Genomic DNA, 22,035 nt, shown 5'->3' on the forward strand with positions numbered 1-22,035 from the left:
CTCACTCGGCCCCCTCCCTGGTGCGGATGGGGCAGCCCCCACGCCCATGGGCGCTGGCACCCGGTCAGGCCCCTGGGTTTCGGGAAAGGAAGCTGCAGCCCGGCGGCACCTGACCCCAGCTGGCTGAGGCTGCGCCCTGCGCGCGGGGACCCGCCGGCCCCCGGGCGGGGAGGAGATGCTTAGACAGCGACCCCCGCAGGGCAGGCGCGCCCCCGCGGGCCGCCTGCTGGGGCCGCCCTGGCCGCGGGCCCGCCGGGCGCTCCGCTCGCCGCGCCCCTCCCCGGGCCGTGGCGCGTCCCCCGAGCCGCGCCGTATTTTCCTCCTGCACCTTTAAGAGGACCGTGCTCCGCGGTGGGATGGTGAGCTCGAGCCGCACAGAGGAAGTTACGCAGCCGGCTCAGACCGAGAGATAAAAGCCCGATGGTGATCGTGAGTGATGGCAGGAGGCTCTCGCCGCGGCATTAACTTGGAGCGGAGTGCCGGGGGGCCGTGACGCGCCCCGCCATCTGGCCCGCGCCGCGCGGGGGGGATGCCCCGGCGCCCCGACGAGCCGCCGCGAAGCCCACCCGGGCCGGGGGCGGCCGGGCGCCCGCGCGCGGGTCCTCCCCGAGCCGCCCAGGGGGCCCAAAAAGTTTGCACTTGTTAGCGGCGACCTCCCGCTCGGCCGGGGCGGGCGATGCTGGCGGCGCGGGCGGCCCCCTCCCCCGGCCCGCGTCTCCGGGACGGCTGCCGGCGGCCCCCCCGGCGGCCGGAGGGCTCCCCAGCTCCACTCTGACGGCCACGGCGGCGGCGGGAGCGGCGCGGGAAGGAGCGGCGGCCGCAGCCCTCGGCCTCGGCCCGGCCAGCGCCACCGGGGCGGGCGGCGGTCCTCGGCCTCGCGGGTCCCGGCGCTGCGAGCCCAGCCGAGCGAGCCGAGCCGGGGTAAGGCGGGCGGGTAGAGCCGGAGGCGGGCGCGGGGAGGGCGCCGCAGCCCCGCAGCCGGCTTGCCCCTGGAAGGGCTTCGGGGGCCGCGCCGGCGCCCCCGGGCCCGGGCGCCCCTGACGGCCGCCCGGCGGGGCTCGGATGCAAAAGTTGCTGGGCGGCGGCGCCAGCGCGGGACCGAGCGGCGGAGAGGGGCGTGTGAGTGCGCATTTGCGGCCGCGTCTTGAAGGAGTAGCTCGCCTTCCAGGCTGGCTTTTCCCCGCCGGGTCTTTTTCCATCGTGTGCGTGCGCGCGCGTGTGGGGTGGGGGTGCATGTGGCTGTGTTTGTAAAAAGGAACTCACCCCTTCTCTCGCGCCGCTCCCCCACCGCAATTTAATTGCCACCTCTGTAGCCCCCGCCCACCCCCCACCCCCTTCCTGTTCTCCGAAAACTGAGTCTGCAGGAGCTGCCCTGAGAAACTCTTGGCCATCCGGGACTGGAAACTTCTTTCCGTGCCGGGGAGGGGCGGGCTCAGGGGGGAGGGGGTTGCGCAGGGACCGGCTTGGGGACAGTGGCGAACCTCGATCCGCGTGGCACACCGATGGGGGAGTAGAAGCGGCTGGAAGGCGGGAAGAGGCCGGGGGCTCGCGGGGTCGCCGGCTCCGGAGTAAGTTGCTGCCTGGGGGGGGGGGGGGGCGGCAGGGGAGAGGGTGCCACTCATTTGTGACGCTTCGCTCGGGGTTTTCTAAGGGAGGCTGCACCCACCCAGTGAGGGGACAGCCTCGGTGCCGGCCCGTCTTCATTAAGAGCGTGGTTATTAATTGTTCCCGCGGCTTGCACTCAACTTCAGAAGACAAAAAGCCGCCGCGGGATTACCCCGCAGGTCCATGTGCTGTGCACGCGGTTGGCAGCCCCCCGGAGGCGCAGATTCCCCGGGACCCCGGGCGCGCGCGGCGGAGAGCCGAGCGTGCGGCCCCAGCGGCGGGTCGAGGCCTCTGCCGCGCGCCCCACCCCCGCGCTCAACTTTTCGGGGCTCCGGGGTTGCAGAGAGAGCATGGGGGGTTGTGGGGAGCCGGAGAAGGCTCCTGTTCCCGGGCTGGGGCACTGGGGCCTCCGGAGCCCCGATGCTCCCTAAGCCGGCGGTGAGCGGGGCACCTACTGGACCCAACCCCGGGCGGGGAGGGGTCGGGGGTCCGGAAGGTAACCCTGGCGGCGGGCTCCCCCTTTCTTCCCGGCACCACCCCCTTAAGGCGGTTTCACCCTCGTCGGCTGCCCTGCTGGGAAGGGAGAGAGAGCGCGTCGGGGTGGGGTGGGCTGGGTCCCTGGAGAAGCCCCCAGCGCGCCCCCCCCTCTCCAGCGACCCCAGGGGCTCCGCGCCCACGGCGGCAAGTTTCCCACGAGGCGAGGGCGCAGCCGGCAAGTCCGGGAGGAGCCAGCTTGGAGAGGCGCTAATTCAATAAGACAGAGAAATCGGAGTTCAGAAATCCTGGTAAAATCTAATTTTCGGGTTTTAATACCCTGGCTATCAACCCCCTCTCCCCCTCGGCTCCCGAGGACTCTTAAAAGAAAATAAAGCGCATCGATTCCATTTGTTTCGGGAGCCGCAGTTTCTTAATAATACCAGGTGAAGATTTCTTTTCCGAGGAGCAAACGGTCCACCGGGAGACCACGTCTCCCTCGATTTCCCGGCGGGTGTCTCCCTCCGGCTCTGCGCCTGGGATCCCGGGGGCCGGGGCGCCCCTCCGCCCCCTCCCTGCTTTTCTCTTCGGCAGAAGCCGCCCGTAATATCCGCGCGCCGAGTGCACAGTTCGCTCCCCCCGCGGCGCAGCGGCGCCCAGTTGATGGACTGACTGGTTGTAAACACGTTCGTTACCGCCGCCCCCGGCAGATTTGGCTGTTGTCCGCCGCATTTTCCGGGGGATGCGTGGCATTTAAGACAACAATGCGGTTATTCGATTTGCGAGCGGCCCCGCGCGCCGCTGCCCGGGCCTCCCGGCCTCCGGGCCTCGCTGCCTCCCGGCCCCACGCGGCACAGCAGCCGCGGGTCCTGCGGGTGAAGGGGGGCCCCCCCCGCAGCCGGCCCGCCGGAGCCCCCCCTCCCCCGCCGTCTCGGGAGCGCCCTACCTGTTAGCGAACAGTTGGGGCTCCCGAGCGGCTGGAAGAATTAATTAGGGACCTGCTGTTTTCTGGGCGGCACAAAGCTCGCTTGGGCAGAAGCATCCAAACCTTTGCAGGCCGCTCTATTTTATTTTTACTACATTTTCTCGGGTTGTAAAAATAGTCGCCAGGCGGGCTCTTTCTGAGAGTTTTCTAGCCAGGAGCGCATTCAAGGCCGGGCAGGCTCTAGAACAGGTTTCTCTTTTGAACAGCCAGAGGGGAGGCACGAAAATGTGGTTCCCGTGCCCCCCATCCATCTCCATCAAGAGCGCTTCAGCCAGACAGAGGGGCAGGGGCCGCCTTAATTCAGATTTACGATCTGGGCCTGGAGCCGGGGGCACTGGCTTCTCCCGGGGAGGTGCTGAGTCCCCAGCCCCCTTGGAACAGCGACCGCCCCTCCCAGTTTGTCACTGTGGGCAGGAGTGCGTTTGTGTCTGGGTGGACAATGGGGTTTCCTGGAAACATAGCTGACTCTTCAGGGACCCTGTATGTACAGGGGCTGGAGGGGGTGCCAGGGGAGTGTCGGGCTGGTTAGCACCCATGCTGCAGCGGTTGGGGAATATAGATGCAATAATTGTAGGCATGCTAACCAGCATAATTAATAGCGCAGGCGCTCCTGCTGTGACTCACTGCGGTGACCTTTGCCCTGTTGGCTTTGTTTTTGGTCAGGATCCCACACTGGCTGGACTCAGATTCTCCTGCTGATGGATCAAGTGTCTGGGAACACAGCACATTACCGGGCTCATGTTTTTCTCAATATAACATTCGTATTAGTCACATCTATTTGGGCTTTTAAATAATTACCGGTAGCTTAGAATAAGAAAGCAATAATAATAATAATAGCGATCCGTTTATAAACATGCCCTCTAAGGATGATTGCAACATGCTGGCCTTGATCAGAAAAATCTGAATGACAAATTATCGTCACTTCTGTTGAAGTCTCCAACATGCCTGGTTTCTTAAACATGAACTCACCGCTTCCGAGTTTGGAGAGGTGTTTATCAGCACCTGGTTCCTAACCATTGGCCCACCCGTGGACCACTCTGCTTGGCTGTGCCTGTGCACACAGTCCCACCGGCGCTTATGGTTACAATCTCATCTGTGCTTTGACCTTTTGACTCGTTGGTCGTGGTATTTTAAAGCAACCACTCAATCTTGGCTCCTGGGGATGTTTTAGGGAGTCGCCAACCCCAAGCAGGGGCACTTCTGCGGGCCGAGCAGCCCCACTGAGTGAGGAGAGAACGCGGCACCTTTTTAATAACGCTCCCCGTCTCCAAATGCGCATCTCCGATATTAATAAAAATAACCCAGTTTCCTCAGGAGACCTTGCTAATGCAGCCTCGTTTTTTGCACATTTTGCCAGGGAGCCTTTGTTCTTACTCGTCCTTATCCCTCTTCTCTTTTTAATTTGTTGCAGGTGTTGTTGCTAATGAGCTCTCCTCCCCTCTTACAATGAAAGACAAGCCAGGCCCTGGGTACCTGCACGGATTGAGCTGAAGTCCCAGAAACTTCATAATAAGTTGCCAATGGCTACCAGCCAAGGTCAGCCGGCCCCCATTAGTGCCTGTCCCCACCAAGACAGAGCCAAATAAGCTTCTCCCCAGTTATCCACCGCAGTAGCTTTTTTATGTTCCAGTCCAGCCACACAATTGTTGTCACTTTCAACCCATATGAAAAGAAATCTCTTTTATGGGTCTGAGATGCCAAGTCCAGTCCCATAGAGGGAACATGCTTCCAGCTCACAGGTCCACCTCCTGATTTTATTTTATCTTTACAACACAGGCCAGAGGGCTGTTTTGCAGTGGTGTCGAGCACATCACACATGGAGGGCCCTTTAAAGACCAGGATTGATTGGAAGGACAGGAATTAAAGGCAATCTGATCCGGCCCCATGCCAGATCCCTGCAGGTTTCCACCCTATCCCATTTCCACCCGCTGTCACAATTTGAGAGTCTGCCCGAGTTGATCAGGTTCACCTCTGGGAGAGGTGTAATGCCAAGGTCAGAAGGACACCGAGTTATGGGCAACTTTTTGATCTGCCCATCAGCAGTCTGAGAAACGCTGGCTCTGAGGTTTCCGTATCGGCCTTTTGGGAAAACAAGTTCCTCGCTGTTCCTCGGCAGTGCTCAAGGCCCTGGGACATCCGGCCTCCACTCCCTGGCAGATGTGGCGTTTCCATGCTGAGGCCTCGAGTCCTGCCTGACCCAGCCACTGCCTCTCCAGGGCCTCTCTGGGCTACACCCCTTGGACTGCACAGCCATGCTCGGCCTGCTGGCTCTCCTCCTGCACTGCCTCCCGCTGGCCTCCGGGGACTATGACATCTGCAAATCCTGGGTGACCTCAGACGAGGGCCCCACCTGGGAGTTCTACGCCTGCCAGCCCAAGGTGATGCGCCTGAAGGACTATGTCAAGGTGAAGGTGGAGCCCTCGGGCATCACATGCGGAGACCCCCCTGAGAGATTCTGCTCCCACGTAAGTCAGCCCACTGCTGTTCTGTTTGCGCAGGCCAGTGGGAGGGGGTCTGGGACGGACCCTTGGGATGGGCGAGCAGAGTGGGAGGACCAGGGTGCAAGGTTGACTCTGCTGGATTTTGGAGTGGGACCAGGTCTCTGTGCCACCTTGGAAATGTGCCAAAGCAAAGGCCACCCTGAGGATGCTGGGGCTGGTCATGTGACATTATTCTCTGGGGTGGGGAAATTCTTGGCCAGAGGACGACTAGTCCATTTCTCTTGGGAAGACCATAGTTGTCACAGTCCCAGCCTAGGAGATAAGCCCTGCCTCCCAGGTAAGCCCCGCCTCCCAAGTAAGCCCCTCCTCCCAGGTAAGCCCCGCCTCCCTTGTAGGAAGCCCGCATTCTGGGCCAGTGAGCAAGGTGCTGTCCGCAACACTACACTCTGACCTCCCTCTGGTCATCCCTTCTGCCCCAACCTCCTATCCCACCCTATCCAACCCAGCGAACAGTTTTGCCAGGCCAGGGCATGCCAAGCACCAAGCTGGCACTTGCAGGGGGAGGTGTGAAGGAAGTGAAGAGGGTACTTGGAGAGAGGAAGGAGGGTTCAGACCCAGATGGACAGTGTGGCCAGTGCCCTTTCCAGTTCCATCCCTGTGAGCCACAGGTACTTCAGTACCCAGGTAATAACAACAGCAATAATAATAGCAGGGGTCATTTATGCAGCTCCTCGAGTGTGTGGGCTAAGAGCTTGACATGTGTCATTCTGTGGAGTCCTCCCCTCAGCTCAGCCAGGCAGATTCTGTGTTGTCTAAAGTAGGAGTTGTAGGGGATGGTTCTGGACCAGTGGCATCTCTGGGCCTCTGTTTCATCATTTGTAAAATGGGCACACTAAAGCACACTCTCATAGGTCGCTATAAGGAGTACGTGAACTCATTTATATGTGTAAAATGCTCAGCATAGGGTCTGGCACAGAGCAAGTGCCCCCTATTCTCATCATACAGATGGAGAAATTGAGGCCCACAGTCACACCAAGAAGTGGTGAAACTGTGATTCAGGTGTCTGGCCCCAAAGTCACTGAGCTAAACTGCCTGCTGAGAGGTGCCTTCCCCATTGGGCATTGCTCTGGAGGCCCAGTGCCTGGCAGGAGGCCGGGCACGGCAGCCAGGTTGCAAGAGCTTACCGGAGGGGCTCAGTGTCATCCTTGGGGTGTCTGCTGCCTCCGTGTCTTTGGGGGAGTCTCCTGGTCTCTGGGTTTATGGCTGGACTGAGCTGGTTCCCTACCAGGCTCCTGAAGAGGCCTCAATCCCATGGGATGCTTCAGTCCTGTCACAGGGCAGTCAGCCCAGGAAGGTAGTTTCCCGCTTGGTGGTGCAGCAGTCCTGAGCTGTCACTGTGAGTAGTGGCTGGCTGGGGACAGGAGGACAGAGGGAAGGCTGGGAGCTAGGGCTGGATAGTCCATGGGGATCACTGCACTGGGGACCCCGGAGCTTCACTGGCTCGGGGACAGGCAAGGAGGCTGACCCCTGAAGGTCAGGGGCAAGGCCAGGGGCGAGCCCGGCTCTGAGTCCGCATCTCAGGCTGGCTGCCCACCCAGCTCACGGGAGGACTTCTGCACTCACTCCCTGGGCAGTCAGCCTCTGCCTCTCATATTAGTCTTGACTATATCTCTTCTCTTAAATATTAATCATTTCCTTGATGTGCTGAGGGAGGGGCGGGGGCAGGGCAGCTAAATCATAATTCACTGGGCCAGCTTCTGGTCAAGGCCTGGAGGAATGGAGATGACCAGCACATGCAAGTCCTGGGCCCGCTTCTGGCCAAAGCTGGCTTGGGTGCCCTCGGCGCTGGACCTCCGCCCTCACAGAGAGCCCGGTGCAGCTGCCAGGGTGGGGCGGCCACCCCACGGTGCCGGTGCTGACGGGCCTGAGCCCAGGCAGGTGCCCTTTAGCCCTGGGTTTGGGAAGGGGCTTTTGATCCCTCCTGCTTTTCTCCGGGGAAGACAGGTGAGGAGGCAGGGGAGGAACAAAAGATCTTCAACATCCCCCTCGGAGATGGGTCCTCAACATCTCGACACCTGTCTGATGGACTTAAATATTTCATTGCAGGCTGCCATCCGGCTCTGTCTGATTATAAATGTGCAGCCGACGAGGTTGGGGAGCTGCCCCGCTAGGTGGCGGGCAGCCTTCTTTGGGTGGGGGGCTGGCTTCTGCAGGGAGGAGGGGCCCCATCCACATGGGTTCAAGCCCCCACACCATCGTTGACTGCGGCTTCTCCTGAGCAGGTCCTGTGCCTGTCTCATTTAATTGTCTCTAGGATGCTCTGAGGCGGGCACTGTCCTAATCCCAGTTTAGGGATTAGGAGGTGTTGCTTAAGTCCTGCCAAGGTCACTCAGTGTAGAAGACAGGCTGGGAAGTTACCCTCCAGGCAGCTTGGTCTCCCCTCTCCAAGCTCATGTTCTTGCTCTGTCCCCGAGCTGGGGGAAGGATGCAGCCCCACCGTGTGTGTCCTGGGTACAGTGCTGGTACGTAGTAGGTGCTCAATGTGTGGTCGCGGTTACTTGCTTCTTCTTATTGTTATTGCACCCTTGGTGGGGTCCCCGCCTTTGCTTCTTTGCCTCCCTTCTGCCTGGAGGATGCCACGCCCTGTATCCCCAGTCTCAGGGCGGCAAGGAGGCCTTGAACGCTCAGGCAGCTTCAGCGCCTCCAGCCACAGCTGGTGTTGCTAAGGCCACCAGGGGGCGCCCTAATGGCAGCCAGGCAGCCCCCTGCCCCCTTAACCCAGCAGCCACCCAGTAGGTCCCTATTCCCAGGCCACCCTCCTGCAGCGGGTGCCGGGCTGTCCCAACCTCCAAGCAACTGGAGTGTGAGCCCCAGAGCACCCTGAGGGTGCAAGAGGGGCCAAGGCGCACGTGCCCTTTTCAGGGTTCGGGGTGCAGACCCCCTCTCCCCCCAGGCTGGCGTCCTTCAGCAAAGCCACCTGAGAACTGAATTGTAAATTCCAGCCTGGTAAGGAAGGGGAGGGAGAAGGAAGACCAAGATAAATGAATAAATAAAAACCTATTGGCTCTAAGTGCGCAATGAGAATTAATAGGGATGAGCCGTCACCCAAGGATTCTTGGGCAAGGGCAAAATTTCTGCGAGGGCTGCAGGGGGAGAGGCACCCCGCACCCCCGATTCCCAGGGCCTGGCGGAGAGGGCCGCCCGCGGAGGCTGCGGGGCCAAGGCGAGGAGGGAGGGGCCGTGCCCTGAAGGCTCCCGGCCCTGAGGGCTGCCGCTCCCAGACCCCTTTGGGATGGGGGGTGCCAGTGGGCATGAGGAGCCCGCTCCCAAAGAGAGGCGACAGCTGCCGTGAAAGGAAGGAGGAAACCCTTTCCCTGTGCCTTTGAGACAAAAGCAAGTTTCAGGAGAGAGATGGTGAGGAGAGAGAGAGAGAGAGAGGCGCCTGCACCAGCCACAGACCAGGCAGGTGATGTTCCAAGTGACCCTGCAACTGCCCACTTGCCACCTAAAGTGTAGTCCTAGGGCCAGGAGCATGGCCTCTCCTTGTTAGAAATGCAGAGCGCCAGGTCCCGCCCCACCTGCTGAGCAGGAGCTGCTGACCCGGGGAGCCCCACGCGGGCAGGGTGTGGTCCCAGAAACCCTGCCTCCCCTTAATCTGTCAGTGCTGCTGATTGTTGATGTTCCCCTGGGATCTTGGCAGGTTAAGGGGAGAGTCGCTGCTGAGGGAGAAAGACACAGCGCAGGAAGAGTGCAGGGGTCCCGGGAGTGAGGGGACAGAGCTGGGAGCTGAGGTCCCTGAATGCTGCAGACCCGGTGGAAGGTTCCAGAGAGAGGAGGCATGATATCCCAGCAAGAGCCACAGGCCTGGAATCTGAAAACCTGAGCCTGCAGGACTGTCATGAGCACAGGGCTTGGCACATAGTAGATGCTCAATTCATGCCAGTTATTATATTTCTGATGTTTGCTCCCTTCTCAGATTGTAAGCTCCTCAAAGGCAAGGTTGTCTTGTTGAGCTCTGCATTCCCTTCTCTCGGCTCAGTCAGTGCTCAGTAAGCGTTTACTGAACGAATGGATGGGTGGGTAGAAGGACAGCGTGATCCAGGAGGGCTTCTCAGAGGAGGAGAGACCAGAGCTGAGCCTTGCAGGAAGAACTAGGGTTTTGATAGGACAGGGGAGGCACCCCAAAGCCTCCGCTTCTCTGTATTAGAGTCCCTGTTCCGGGGAAGTTGGGATCGGATGACACCAGGAGGCCTGTACAGCTCTGTCCCTAAGCAGGAAATGACTTTGGAACCTGAGCTTCACCCAACCCTTAGTTAGAGCTGCTCAGTCTCTGGAAACGCCTAGGCAGGCACAGCCTAGGACTAGAATAGTCCATGCGTGACATCTTGTTGCACAGCGAAGTCTCCTTCCTGAGGAGCAGACAGGTGACAGGACGGGGCAGCACTGCCTGCGAGGCCCAGGGCCACGTGAGCGAGATCTTTGTCCCTTACTTTTCTTAAGACAGTAGGTTTGGGTCCAGACACCGCACGGAGGGTAGGGGGCAGTGCAGCTGGAGTGCAGGGTGGGGAAGGGAAAGGGCCTGGAGGGACATCTTTCCCAAGAGAGCCAGAGTCTTAGAGGTTCTGGAACTTCCCAGGTAACATAGTCCCACCTTCCCCAGGCCCATCTTGCTGGCTCTACGTCCCCCACCCTGCCTTTAGTGTGTCTTTAGGCTTCCCCTCTATGGCACTGTCACCGGCTGCCTCGAATCCCACAGGTGATAAGGGGGAGTGACGTCAGGCAGGCAGGCGGTGGGCCAGAACTTGGGATTTGGGGTGGGGCAGAAGGGGCTCATCCTCCCCCCGCCCCTCTGGGTTGTGGCAGTTTGGATAAGTCCCTTGCGGCTCCGAGCCTCGGTTTTCTCATCTGAAAATGGGGATGACACTAGACACAGCCTCGAAGGAAGCTTGTGCGAATGAGACGAGACAGGCGTGTAAAAGGCCTCAGCTGGGGGCCTGGCAGCAAATGAATGTTTCAGAACAGGAGGGTTTTTTTTCCATCCTAGAATTTAGCTTGAGAGACAAAAGGAAGAGTGAAAGCAGAAAATACAGACTGGAGACTATCCTGTCGGCCAAGCGTGTGACTCGGGGGATAGTCGCGCAGGCTGTGGCGGTGCAGGGGGCTGGGCGCCGGGGTGGTCCGGGTAGTCTGTGGCCCTGAAGGGCTGGAAGGATTCAGAGGAGTGAGGGTGGACGATGGGGACAGGCCATGCCACCTACTCAGTTCCTCGAAGCTGCCCCACCCCCACCCCAGTCCCAATAGGCCTGAGGGGGCGGGATGTTGCTGTGCCATTTGATGGAGGAATAGACTGAGGCTTCCCAAGGCCCCCTAGGTCAGCCTTTCCCTGTCTGGCTCCTCGAAGCCAGTCTCTAGGGTCTGGGGGATTAGGCCAAGGGTGTGGCAGGAGGGAGGGGAGGAGGGAACAGTGGGCAGGCCGAGGGCTGAGGGGGCCGCAGGGCATGGAGGGCCCGAACCTTGAGGCTGGAACAGAGCTTGGCCGGCCCAAAGGGTCGGCTCCAGGCTACACTCCTCACCCTCGCCCCCAGGAATGGGCCGGGGCTGCAAAGCTCTGTCCCAGTCACACAGCCCCTGCCCCAGGCTCTCCTGCCTGGGACCTGGCCGGGGGGGCCCCCCTGGGCACTGTATGGCCCACAAGGGCGCCAGGCTTCTCCCTGGAGGGGCCCAGAAAGTGGGAAACGGCAGATGAGGCAGAAACCACTCAGCTTGGTTTGTGGGCTCTGATTTGTTTTTCATCAGCAGCAGATTTGCTGAAATATATGAAAATGTGTTTCTAACTCCCCGAGCACACGCCAACTGCTGGCGGGGGGCGGCGCGGCAGAGCAGAGTGAGCGCTGGCTGGGAGCCGGCAGCTCCAGGCCCTGCAGTCTCCTTGCTGCTGGGACACCAGGCCATGCCCTAGCCTCAGTTTCCCCAACTGTGCAACGCTGGGGTTTGGCTAGATTAACCAGACCCTGGGGGATTGCCAGATACATTTTGGGGTTTGGAGAAACTTAGGCTGGGCTTAGCCTCGCTCACAACAGGCCACACAGGGGACTCCAGTGCAGAGCGAGGCGTGCTGGGTCTGTTCTCCGCCCAGCACAGCACTAGGCTTTTTTTTCAAGTTCAAATTCCTTTATCATAGTATTCCCATAAATGAAAATCAAAACATAGAAAAACAAAGCTGAGTACTAACAATATAATGCTACATCACGAATAAACTACATTATTTTTTTATTTTAATTGATATAATTCACATATAACATTGTATTAGTTTTAAGTGCTAAATGTAATGATTTGATAAATGTATATATTGCGAAAGGACCATATTAAGTTTAGTTAGGATCCATCAGTGTGCATGGTTGAAAAGATTTTTTTGTGATGAAGGCATTTTAAAATTTTTCTTTAATTTAAAAATTGAGGTGAAATTTACGTAACATGAAATTAACCACTTACAAATTGTATTGCTGTAGAATATATATAACGTAAAATTTGCCTTTTTATCCATTTGTAAGTGAACAGTGCGGTGGCATTTAGCACGTTCATAATGCTGTGTGACCACGGCCTCTGTCCAGTTCCAGAACATTCCATCACCCCAAAAGGAAATCCAGTCCCCGTTAGCAGTCAGTCCTCACTCCTCCTTCCTCCAGCCCTGGCAACCACTTGTCTGCTTTCTGTCCATGGATTTGCCTCTTCTAGGCGTTTCATATAAATGGAATCGCACAGTGTGTGTCTTTTGTGTCTGGCTCCTTTCACTCGGCGTATTGTTTTCAAGGTTCATCCATGTTGTAGCAGGTGTCAGCACCCACTCCTTTTTTATGGCTGAGTAATATTCCATTGTATTATCTACCGAATTTTGTTTATCCTTTCATCAGTTGGTGGACAGGTGGTTGTTTCCACTTTGGGGCCATTATAAATAATGTTATGAACATTTGTGTACAAGTTTTTTCATGGACATATGTTCTTATTTCTCTTGGGTATATAGCGAGCAGTGGAGTTGCTGGGTCATGTGGTAACTTTTATAGTTAAGTTTCTGAGGATCTGACTGACTGTTTTCCATGGCGGCTGCACCGTTTTACATTCTCACCAGCACTGCCCAAGGCCTCCAATTGCTCCACGTCCTTGCCAACACTTGTTACTTTCCATTTTTGTTTTTCCTTTTGGTCAACCTAGTGGGTGTGAAGTGATATCTCATCCTGGTTTTCATTTGCGTCTCCCTGACGGTTAATGGCTGGGCATCGTGTGCTTATTGGCCATTCGTATATCTTTGAAGAAAAGTCTATTCAAGTCCTTTGCCCATTTTTAAATTGAGTTGTCTTTTTGTTACTGAGTTGTACATGTTTTTTATATATTCTGGATTCTAGAACCTTGTCAGACATATGATTTGAAAGCATTTCCCTCATTCTACAGAATATTTTACTCTCTGTGTCCTTTTATACACCAAAAAGTTTTAGTTTGGTCATATCTAATTTACCTATTCCTTCCTTTTGTTGCCAGATCGAGGAAACCATTGCAAAATCCAAGGTTATAAATGTTTACTCCTCTGTTTTCTTCTAAGACTTCTATAGTTTTAGCTCCTATGGTTAGGTTTTGACCCATTTTTAGCTAATTTTTGTACATGGTATAAAATAAGCGTCCAACTTCATTCTTTTGCACGTGGATATCCAGTTCTCCCGGCATCCTTTGTTGAAGAAACTGTTCTTTTCATTAAATGTTCTTGGTACCTTTCTTGAAAATCAATTGACCATAGTCATAAGGGTTTATTTCTGGACTCTCAGAATTATTCCATTGAGGCACTGAGCATTATGTGCAGTGTTTCATCCAGCCCTCCCAAATATCCCGCATGGCAGAAACTAGTTTTATCTGTTGTCCCCATTTCACAGATGAGGAACTGAGACTCACAGGATGTGCCCCCACATGGTGGCATCGGTGGGGAAGTGGGACGCATGCCTGAAAGCCACCTTCAGAGGAGGTGTGGCCACAAGGTTAATGTTGTCTGGTCTGCTTGGCTGGGCTCTCACACCTGTGTGTACCCCCTTGACTGGGCACCGCTCAGAGCTGGCCCTGAGGGTGCCTGGACCCCCGGCCAGCCCACCCGCAAGCGGTGGTTCTCCCTGCTGTGGCAGTGCCGTGAAAGGTGGACAGGAAGGGGATTTTTGTGGCAGGTGGGCACGGCCCAGGGTGAGGCAGGTTGGTGGGCAGAACGTTAAGGGTCCCCGCCACGTCGGCGTACGAGATGCCCTCCGATGTGGGCGGTGGGGGGGGTGCCGGCCCAGGGCTGGGGGCTTAGGGACGCGGAGCCAGGGGAGCACACCTCGCGCATTGCCCGGGGCTGGGCTTCTTAACATGCCCGTGGCGTGGGACTCAGCTGCGGTCCCCCGCGGCCTCCCTGTGTGCCCCGCACCCTGCAAAGCGCTTTCTGTCTCCACAACATCAAGACAGGTCATAGTACAGGCGAGGGGGGCGAGGGGGGTGGAGAGACTTACCTGAGTTTGCACAGCCAGTGATAAAGCCAGAATCTGTCTCCAGGGCCTTGACCACTGTCCATCCTGCCTTGTTCTGTAAAACAAAAGTACCACGGCTGTCCTGAGATTGGCAGGTAGGTGGGACCCCGGATCTCCAGGCTCAGCTGCAGGGGGGCCACCTCACCTCTCCGGGTCTCGGTGGTGGAAAGGAATTAAGTGGATCCATGGTTATGGGTCCGTCCTGATCTCAGCCCGGGGGCTCCCCTCCTGTTACAGGGACCCGGACCCCATCTCCAAGGCTCTGCACCCTTCTACCCCGGCAGTTTGTCCCGGGTGCTTGGGGACCGTTCGGACCCTCTCGGTCCCTCCTTCCAGCTCCCTCCTGCTGCCCTAGTCATTTGTCCGCTTGACTCCAAGCATCGACCAGGGAAATAAAAGGAAATGAAACAAGACCAGTGTGGTGTTGGGCGAAGGTGAGGAGGAGGCCGGTGGGAGCGGAGCCTGCAGGGGAGCCCAGCTCCCCAGCTCCCGGCGCCGCCTCCGCCACAGGGACCCGGCGGTGCCCCCTCCCTCTGGGGAATCAAGAGGTAGCCAAGGGCAGGTGATAGCAGAAGGAAAAGCCAGCTGTCCAAAGGGATGCTGTCTCCGTCCCTGTCCCCACCCCAGGTGCCACCCCAAACCCTTGCCAACAGCTCTGGGGCGGGCACCTGGCTCCGGGGGCCAGGCTCCCCACTGGATTGGCTGCCAGGAGCTGGGTGGCCGCAGGAAGCATCCCCCCCCTTTGGAATTCAGATTTCCTGCCTGTGACACGGGGGTCTGTGCATTCAACCTTCAGCCCCACTGTTCCGGATGCTGCTTCTGCCGTTGGGCTTTTACCCTCAGAGGGAGACCAGAGGCTGGAGAAGGGCAGCGGCCCCCCCCCCCCCCCGGCACCCCACCCGGAGGCTGGGAGGAGCAGGCAGGAGACCAACCCCCCCGCAGCACGACCGCAGCAGGGCTCGCCTGTGCGGGGTCACGGCCCTTTTGAGAACCCATGTGCTCTTCCTAGAGCAATGAGCGCACACACACGTGTACACACACACACACACGCCTACATACATGCACATGCACGTAAACACATGCACACACAGGCACGCACATGCACGTAAACACACACATACATATACACACGTACAGCACGGAGCTGCACACACTCACCGGGCTTCCCAGATCACCCTGAGCTCACCTGTGGCCCCCACGGCCCTCTGGGAGCCCTTAAGCTCAGGAAAATCGCCCTTTGTCTTCCCCTAACGGGCGGCCCATTGCTGTCTGGGGAGTTCTTGACTCGCATCTCCCTGTCCCTCCTCAGCAGCACAGCTCACGCTTACCGAGTGCCTGCTGTTTACCAAGCACGTGACTGACTAGCTCATCGAACCCTCATGGAACATGAATCTGAGGAACCGGAGGTCCAGAGAGGTTAAGCCACTTGCCCAGAGTCACACAGCTTCTAAGTAGAGGAGCCTGGCACCTCCATCCCGGGCTTCCCAGACCCAGCACCCACCTCCTACCAGGCCTCATAGCTGATGTGATGCTCTGAGCGTCTCAGAAAATGCCTGACAGACCGAGGCTTTTGTCACGTGTGCATGTGGCCGTGTGCGCCGGGTGAGCATGCTGACCCGTCAGCCTGTCCTCCCCCCGCACGTTCTGGGGGAGAAGGTGGGGCGGGGTGCCGCTGGCTTTACCCACCCCCTCTGCCCTTGGGGACACGGCAGTCTGCTAATCCACTTATTTCATGTCTATCTCGCCGCACGTTTGCTCCCACGTACCAGCTCTGGGGAAGACGAGACGGCTTTGCCTGGGGGAACCCGATCTGTTTTTCTGGGGAAGGAGTAGGGAAAAAATACACCCAACGATGGACAATAATGGACCTAAAAATAGAGGTGGAGGGAGCTGCAGGGAGGGGCGGGTGGCGCCTGCCTTCCACTGGGCCTGCCCGCCTGTCGCTGGGCAGCCGCTCCTCCCACTCTCCCCTGGGCCTAGGGGAGAGGCATAGGAAAGAGGAGGGGTAGGAAAGGGGACTGGGGGACCAGATGCCATCCCAAGATGGAGAACTGTCCCATCACAGGGTCCTAGAGGCAGCGGCCTCAGCCTGGGCTGCACCTTGGGGTCTCCTGGGAAGCCAGAGTAACTCGATGCTCAGAATGACACCTGTCCCTTAGGGTCTGTGTCACTGGCCCCGGATCCCCCCAGGTGAGTCTCACATGAGAACGCTGAAGGGGTGTCTCTACAGTAGGAAAGGAGGTTCAGGTTTTGTGGCTCTCTCCTCTCCTAACCTTGGGGCAGCCTTCTTGAAGGCCCCAAACCCAGATGGCAGCTGGGACTCCAGGGGTGGAGAAGGCAGGGCTGTGGCTGTGCACTTTTGGCTCTTCAGGCCCCCGTCTCACGTGTGGGGTTCTTAGCAGGCTGTGTAGTGGAGTCCCCGGAGCTCCTCTCACTCCCTCGCAGGCTGCAGCTCCCATGGCTGCCGCACCATCTCGGTGGGCCTGGGCATCGGCATCGGCATTTATTAAGCTCCCAGGCGGTGCAGGTGGAGCCAGGTTTGAGAGCCACCGTGCAGTCTTTCCTTGGATTCACTGGGCCCCATCTGGCCGTGAGCATGCTGTTGCTTTATAATTGAAAGACCAGAGGGGGAGAGTTTGCCCTCAGAATCCTTCCTCCTGTCTGAGCTGTAGGCACTCCATCCCTGCTCTGGCTTCCTGGGGGCTGAGGGGGCTGGCTCCCCACTCGCCCTTTGTTCCCAGGTTCTTAACCTCTCTTCCTGGAAGGAGGCTGGCCAGCCAGTCAGGGCCTTCCTGCAGCTGCTAAATGTCAAGTCTGCCCCTGGCTCCAGGCCTCTCCCTTGGCCTGGTCTCCTGTGCACTCCACCAGGCTTTTGCTCGCCCAGCCAAACGCATTAACCCCTCTCTCCCTGCAGCTTCCTGCCTGTCTGGCCCTGCCCTTTGCTTGGTCACTCGACATAGGGAATCCTCCTCACAGCATGGTCCATCTCCCTCCACCTGTCCACCTCCAGCCCACCCATCCTCCTGAGCCTGTCCTTCTGAAATCTCGCCTCCCCCCGGAAGCCCTCCTAAACGTCCCAGCCAATTTCCCTCCAGGTTTGTCATCCATGCCATTCACAGGACCAAGCATGAGTGACTTCTCTGGTGGTTACAGCACAGTGGTAAACACTCCCATAGGGGTCAAAATGCCTGGGTTACCAGAGGTGGGCCTGGCTCTAGGGGCCTCAGTTTCCTCACCTATAAAGCGGGGATGGTGGTGATAGCAGGGCTGACATCACGGCACAGGTGCCCTTCCTTGGATCAACTGTACCCTGCTCCCAAACCTGGCCAGGTGTCTGAGTTATACAGAGGGTTTTTTTGGTTGCTTGGTTGGATGGTTGGTTTGCTTTCTATCTGGAGCAGAATTTCTGGCCTCAGGGCCAGGAATATTTTTGTCTGCCTCCCCTTCCCAGGGATTTTGATGGCAACCAGGCCTGATCGCTGCTTCTCCAGGGCTGTTTTGCACACAGAGGACACTCAGAAATTGTTGATGAATACATGAACGAATGAATGAATGAAAACGTATTAGTTCAGCATTGCCACTCTCGCCTCCACCAAGGGCTTCATCAAAGAGCAATGCCCCTGTCCAGGTGTGCCCAGGTATGGGGCAAGGCCAGGGACTTCCTGCTTGTCCTCTGCCCCACAAGGGGGGAAAATGGCTTCAATAGGATCATAAAATAATCTGTAAGAATTTCGTATATGGTTTGTGGACAGAGACATCTGTGGCACAAACATTCATTGCATTGTCCCTGAACCAGGCCTGGCCGTGCAAGAGGCGATCGGCAGAGTGGGCTTTTCCCAGAGCATGCCCGAGCTGTGGGCACCACCTCGCCCTGGTGTTGAACAAGTGGCCTAACCTGGGCCTGTGTCTCCATTTCAAAAACAAGATTAGGAGTTGGCCTTTCCTCATAGGACTGTCACGAATGGAGAAAATGAAATTTCACAGGCAAAACCATCGCCTCAAGGTCTGAGGCCAATCCAGTTCTCCACGTGGATGTTTGAAAAAAAAAAAAGGAGACTGGGCTGGAAGGGGCGTGAGATGGTGGGAGAGGCGGGCAGAGCCAGGGCCAGTTTGGGTCTGGACTTTAGCCAGAGGGGGGTGGCTCTGGGGCCCAGCAGGGGAGCTGGAAACACACCGGTGTCTTATAAAGGGTGCCTGGTGGCAGGTGGGGGTGGCAGGGCAGGGGGTGGGCGGAGGCAAAGGGGATCAAGCTTCAACCTCACTCCCTCTTGGACCCTCCCATTTCAGGGGTGTCACCCTCCCAGCCTGGGCCTCTTTCAGGGCCCTGTGAGGGCCCATTGTTCTGCTCTTCAGTACGAAAGCCAAGGGCAGCTCCCAGGAAAGGAGGGGGCTCTGCACAGGCCCCGGGGATCTGGGAACAGGTGGTTGCCGCGAGTGCTCTAGCCAGACCCCTGGGGGCGGGGCCGCTGGCTGCCCTGCCCCCCCCCCCCCCTTCATTTCAATCCTGCAGGCGCTTTTTTCCTCCGCGATGAAATATTTATGCCAGCAGAGCGGCCCTCTTTGGGAAGGCCGTGTGTGTCTAGCTTGCGCTCTGCACAAGCTTTTAAAGAGCAGACCGCCTTCCTATTCTCTAAGCATTTCTAAGTCCCAAATCGATAATGCACTTTACTGGGCCTCTCTGGACCTCCCCACCCTGCCCCAGTTTCTCTTTTTTTCTTCTCTTTCTTTCACTCCTTCCTTTCTTCTTTCATCCTTCCATCCCTCTTAATTTACTTTTACTTTTTTAAAAAACATTAAATAGAGGTGTTGAGCTGTTTGGGTGGGGAGCCTCCAGGGGCGGAGGCAGGTAGGGTGGGCAGGACCCGGGGGCAGGGAGAGGCTGGGGCAGCTGCCAGGCAGGCCAGCTCTTGGGTCAACAGGTTGGTCTGTGCCAGGGGAGGCGGCCAGGAGGGGCGGCTGCCTTCCCTCTGGCCCCGGTTGGGAGCTCTGGAGCTCCTGGCCTGGGGGAGCAGAGGGCTTGGACTCACTCAGCCTCTTGCTCCCCTTTTTCTAATTAATTAGGAAATGTTTACAGCATAACCAGAGAAAACAGGGCCAATGTGTGGAAGAAAGGGGCCTAGAGCAAAGAAAGTATGTGGAGTGTGAGCCAGAATATACTACCAAACTCTCTAAGGAGTGAGCAGTTCAGTATGGCCTGTTTTTTGTGGTAATGAGTTCCCTGACACTGGGGGTATGCAAATGGAGAGGGAGTCTTTTTTTCTCTGAGACAGATGCTGACAAGGGCCTGGTCAGTTAAGTGGTACCAGGTGAGGGGCTGGGGTGTGAAAGTCACCTTTGGGGGAGGGGCATAGGGGTCAGCCAGGATAGAATTTCCCACCCAAACATTCCTAAAAATCTGGCTATGGGAAAAATCCACATATGCCCAGTGCAAAACAGAATGTTATTATTTTTTTTTTTTAGAATAAAATGTAGGTTCCTGGAGAGAGTAACCCTTGTCTAGCCAGAGCCTTGGCAAGACCCCAGCCTGCCCCCTCCACCTGTTGGGCTGATGGAGGAAATGAGCCAGGGCAGGCAGTGCTTGGCATCTCATCCTGCCCCTCTGACCTTGGCTTCCCAGCTGACCCTGCCCTGGACAGCTCAGTTCTCCCCAGCCCCTCACCTCCACCCTGCACACCAAGGTCATGGGAAAGGCTTGCTGGCTGGCACTGTTGGGGAAGCCAGAGTTGGGGTGAGGAGAGGGGTCCCTGCCCGGCTGCTAGAACAGCATCTCAGCCGGCTGCTTCCAGCTCCCCTCAGTGACTGCACAGTCCTCCCTGGGCAGTGCCAGGCAGGCCCCCTGCCCTCTCTGAGCTGCAGCAGAGCAGGGGACTGAGTGAGGGAGCTCAGGAGATCACGCTGAGTAGGCCCTCAGCCAGCGCTTCCCTTAGACCCCATTGTTGGGCCCTCCCTTAATACCCACAGTGTGCCAACAGCTGCGGGTGCAGGGCAAGGGTGGGCCAGGCCTGGCCCCTGCTGTCCTAGAGTCCAGTCTCAGACAGAATGTTCTGGAAGGAGCTCTCCCCGTCTTCCCAAACAATGTGGGGAACTGGAGCAGAGCGGAGAGCTGCTCTGGGCAGCTGAGATGCATTTCCTCCTGTTACGGCCGGGTCAGGCGAGCTCTCGGGCCACCTGAGACTGGGTCTGAGTGGACCTTTGCCCAGGGATGTCCATGGTGGCTGGTTCAGGGGGAGGGTCTGGGAGTGGGTGGGAGGCTGTCGCCATGGCTTCTGGAGGCTCTCCACCAGGATGGATGAGTCCCAGGAAGATGCCTAGCCCTGGCTTCTGGCCCTTCCCCGCCTGAGTAATGGCTGAGCTGGGAAGACACAGCTCCAATGAGAAACAAAATCCGAAAAAATAAGAGAAGCTCCCTGGGCAGCTGCAGCTCCCGCCCCAAATGCCCGGCGGGTCAGTTTCCGCTGATTCACGAGATGGGAGGGGTGACCTTGCTGCAGTCGGGGCTTCTGCTAGGAGAGGGAAGGGAAGAGAAGCCCGGGGCAGGGAGGGAGTGAGAGGCCTCGGCGAGAATCAATGAAACCTGGGAGAGGGAGAGAGACCAGGGGGTGGAGGGGGGGAGACAAGGAGAAGGGAGGGAGGAGAGAGTTAGAAACAGGCACGGTCAGGCAGCTAGAATTAGAGTCCCCTCCCACCAGAATCTCCGTTTCCGCTTTGTTAATAATTTATCCCCACTGCAACTTTTCTTACCAATAAATAGGAAATCATTTGTCAGGGAGAATTCCCCTGGCACCCCGGCTTTCTCGCTGGAGTACGGGAGGAGGGGATGTGTCCTCGCTCCCTCCCTCCCGAGCGGCCTGGGGGACTGAGGCATTTAGACTTTGGGGGGATGTCCGTGTCAGAGCTCTGTTGGTTCATGAATGGGGAAACTGAGGCACGGAGAGGGCAAGGCCCAGCCCAGGGTCACACATAGGGTTGGGGACAGTCTCCCACATCCTGACCGCATGCCCCCGTGGGTCAGGGTACTCGTTACTGATCTGCAAGCCTGCCCAGGAGTTTCCCCAAAGATCCCGAGCATCGTGCCAGGTGGAGGGTGGGCGGAGCACCTGCCTTGTGTCTCCTTCCCTCCCTCCCTCCCTCCCCGCTTGGCTCCTGCTAAGTCCAGTTCTGTACAGGGAGCTGGTGCACCTAGCCCTTCCCCTCTGTCCCCCCTCCCAGTAATAGCCATTCGCCCCGTCCCTCCCCCTTGGCACCCCTCCCCAGGGTCCTGCCTCCCCCCGCAGATGCCTCCAGCCCGGGCTGTGGTTGTCAGGGCTGAAGATGAGCCATGACAGCTTCAAAAAAAACCCGTCAGCTGCTAACCTGTTCCCTGGGCCTGCCCACACGTCTGGGGACAGCACAGCAGGCTGTCTGCCTCGGGGAAACCAAGTCTCAGGGGCAGGGCACAGGGGCGGGGGCGCAGCGTCCTCTCCCTTCAGGGTGAAGGGCACCGTTTCCTGACTTGTCTCAGAGCCTGCTGCCTGGCTTCTTGTCCTGCCTCTGCCACGGAGGAGCTGTGTGGCCTTGAGCACTTCTCAGCCTCTCCTCACTTGTAGGCTGTAAATAGAAGGACCCCAATATCCAGGATGATCCTGTGCGGCGCTGAGCACGGCTGTGGACCCTGCGTCTGCTCAGGCCGGGGCCGGTGATGGCCACGATGCTCTCTCCCTGCGTCCGTCACATGTGAGCGGGGGCACATGGCATCTAGAGTAAGTCCCACAACAGCCCTGTGAGGTCAGTGTTCCCAGCTTCCCGGACGTCCATTCCATGGGCAAGGTTTCCAGACTGAGTTCCGGGAGTCCCGGGGTCAGGTGGCAGCCGGGGAGGCGATGAGGCCACTGCCCTCATGGTGCTTCCCCTCCAGGGGAAGAGCTGAGACTGGAGGGAGGGGAGTGGCGCCCGCACTGAGCGGCGGGTGACACCTGAGCGAGGGCTCCACCTGCTCCGGGCTGCAGCTTGC

The 22,035-nt window shown here is 58.1% G+C and overlaps 1 protein-coding gene across 9 annotated transcripts in view; it reads left to right on the forward strand.

The window, feature by feature from the left end:
* Positions 1-345: 345 nt before the first annotated feature.
* The window catches only part of NTNG2 (netrin G2), a 55,127-nt gene continuing 33,437 nt past the window's right edge, over positions 346-22,035 (forward strand). For 3 of the 9 annotated variants that reach the window (XM_081151523.1, XM_081151522.1, XM_081151524.1), the window contains exons 1-2: positions 1,484-1,568; positions 4,476-5,529. In XM_081151523.1, the coding sequence (XP_081007649.1) occupies positions 5,317-5,529 (213 nt within the window). In that variant the 5' untranslated portion in view covers positions 1,484-1,568; positions 4,476-5,316. Of the gene's footprint in view, positions 430-1,483; positions 1,569-4,475; positions 5,530-22,035 lie in introns of those variants that run through there. The other 6 variants (XM_081151517.1, XM_081151519.1, XM_081151520.1 and 3 more) reach the window with 6 other exon arrangements.

This window comes from Miniopterus schreibersii (assembly GCF_964146895.1).
Source record: "Miniopterus schreibersii genome assembly, chromosome: 11".
In the NCBI taxonomy this organism is placed as follows: domain Eukaryota; kingdom Metazoa; phylum Chordata; class Mammalia; order Chiroptera; family Miniopteridae; genus Miniopterus; species Miniopterus schreibersii.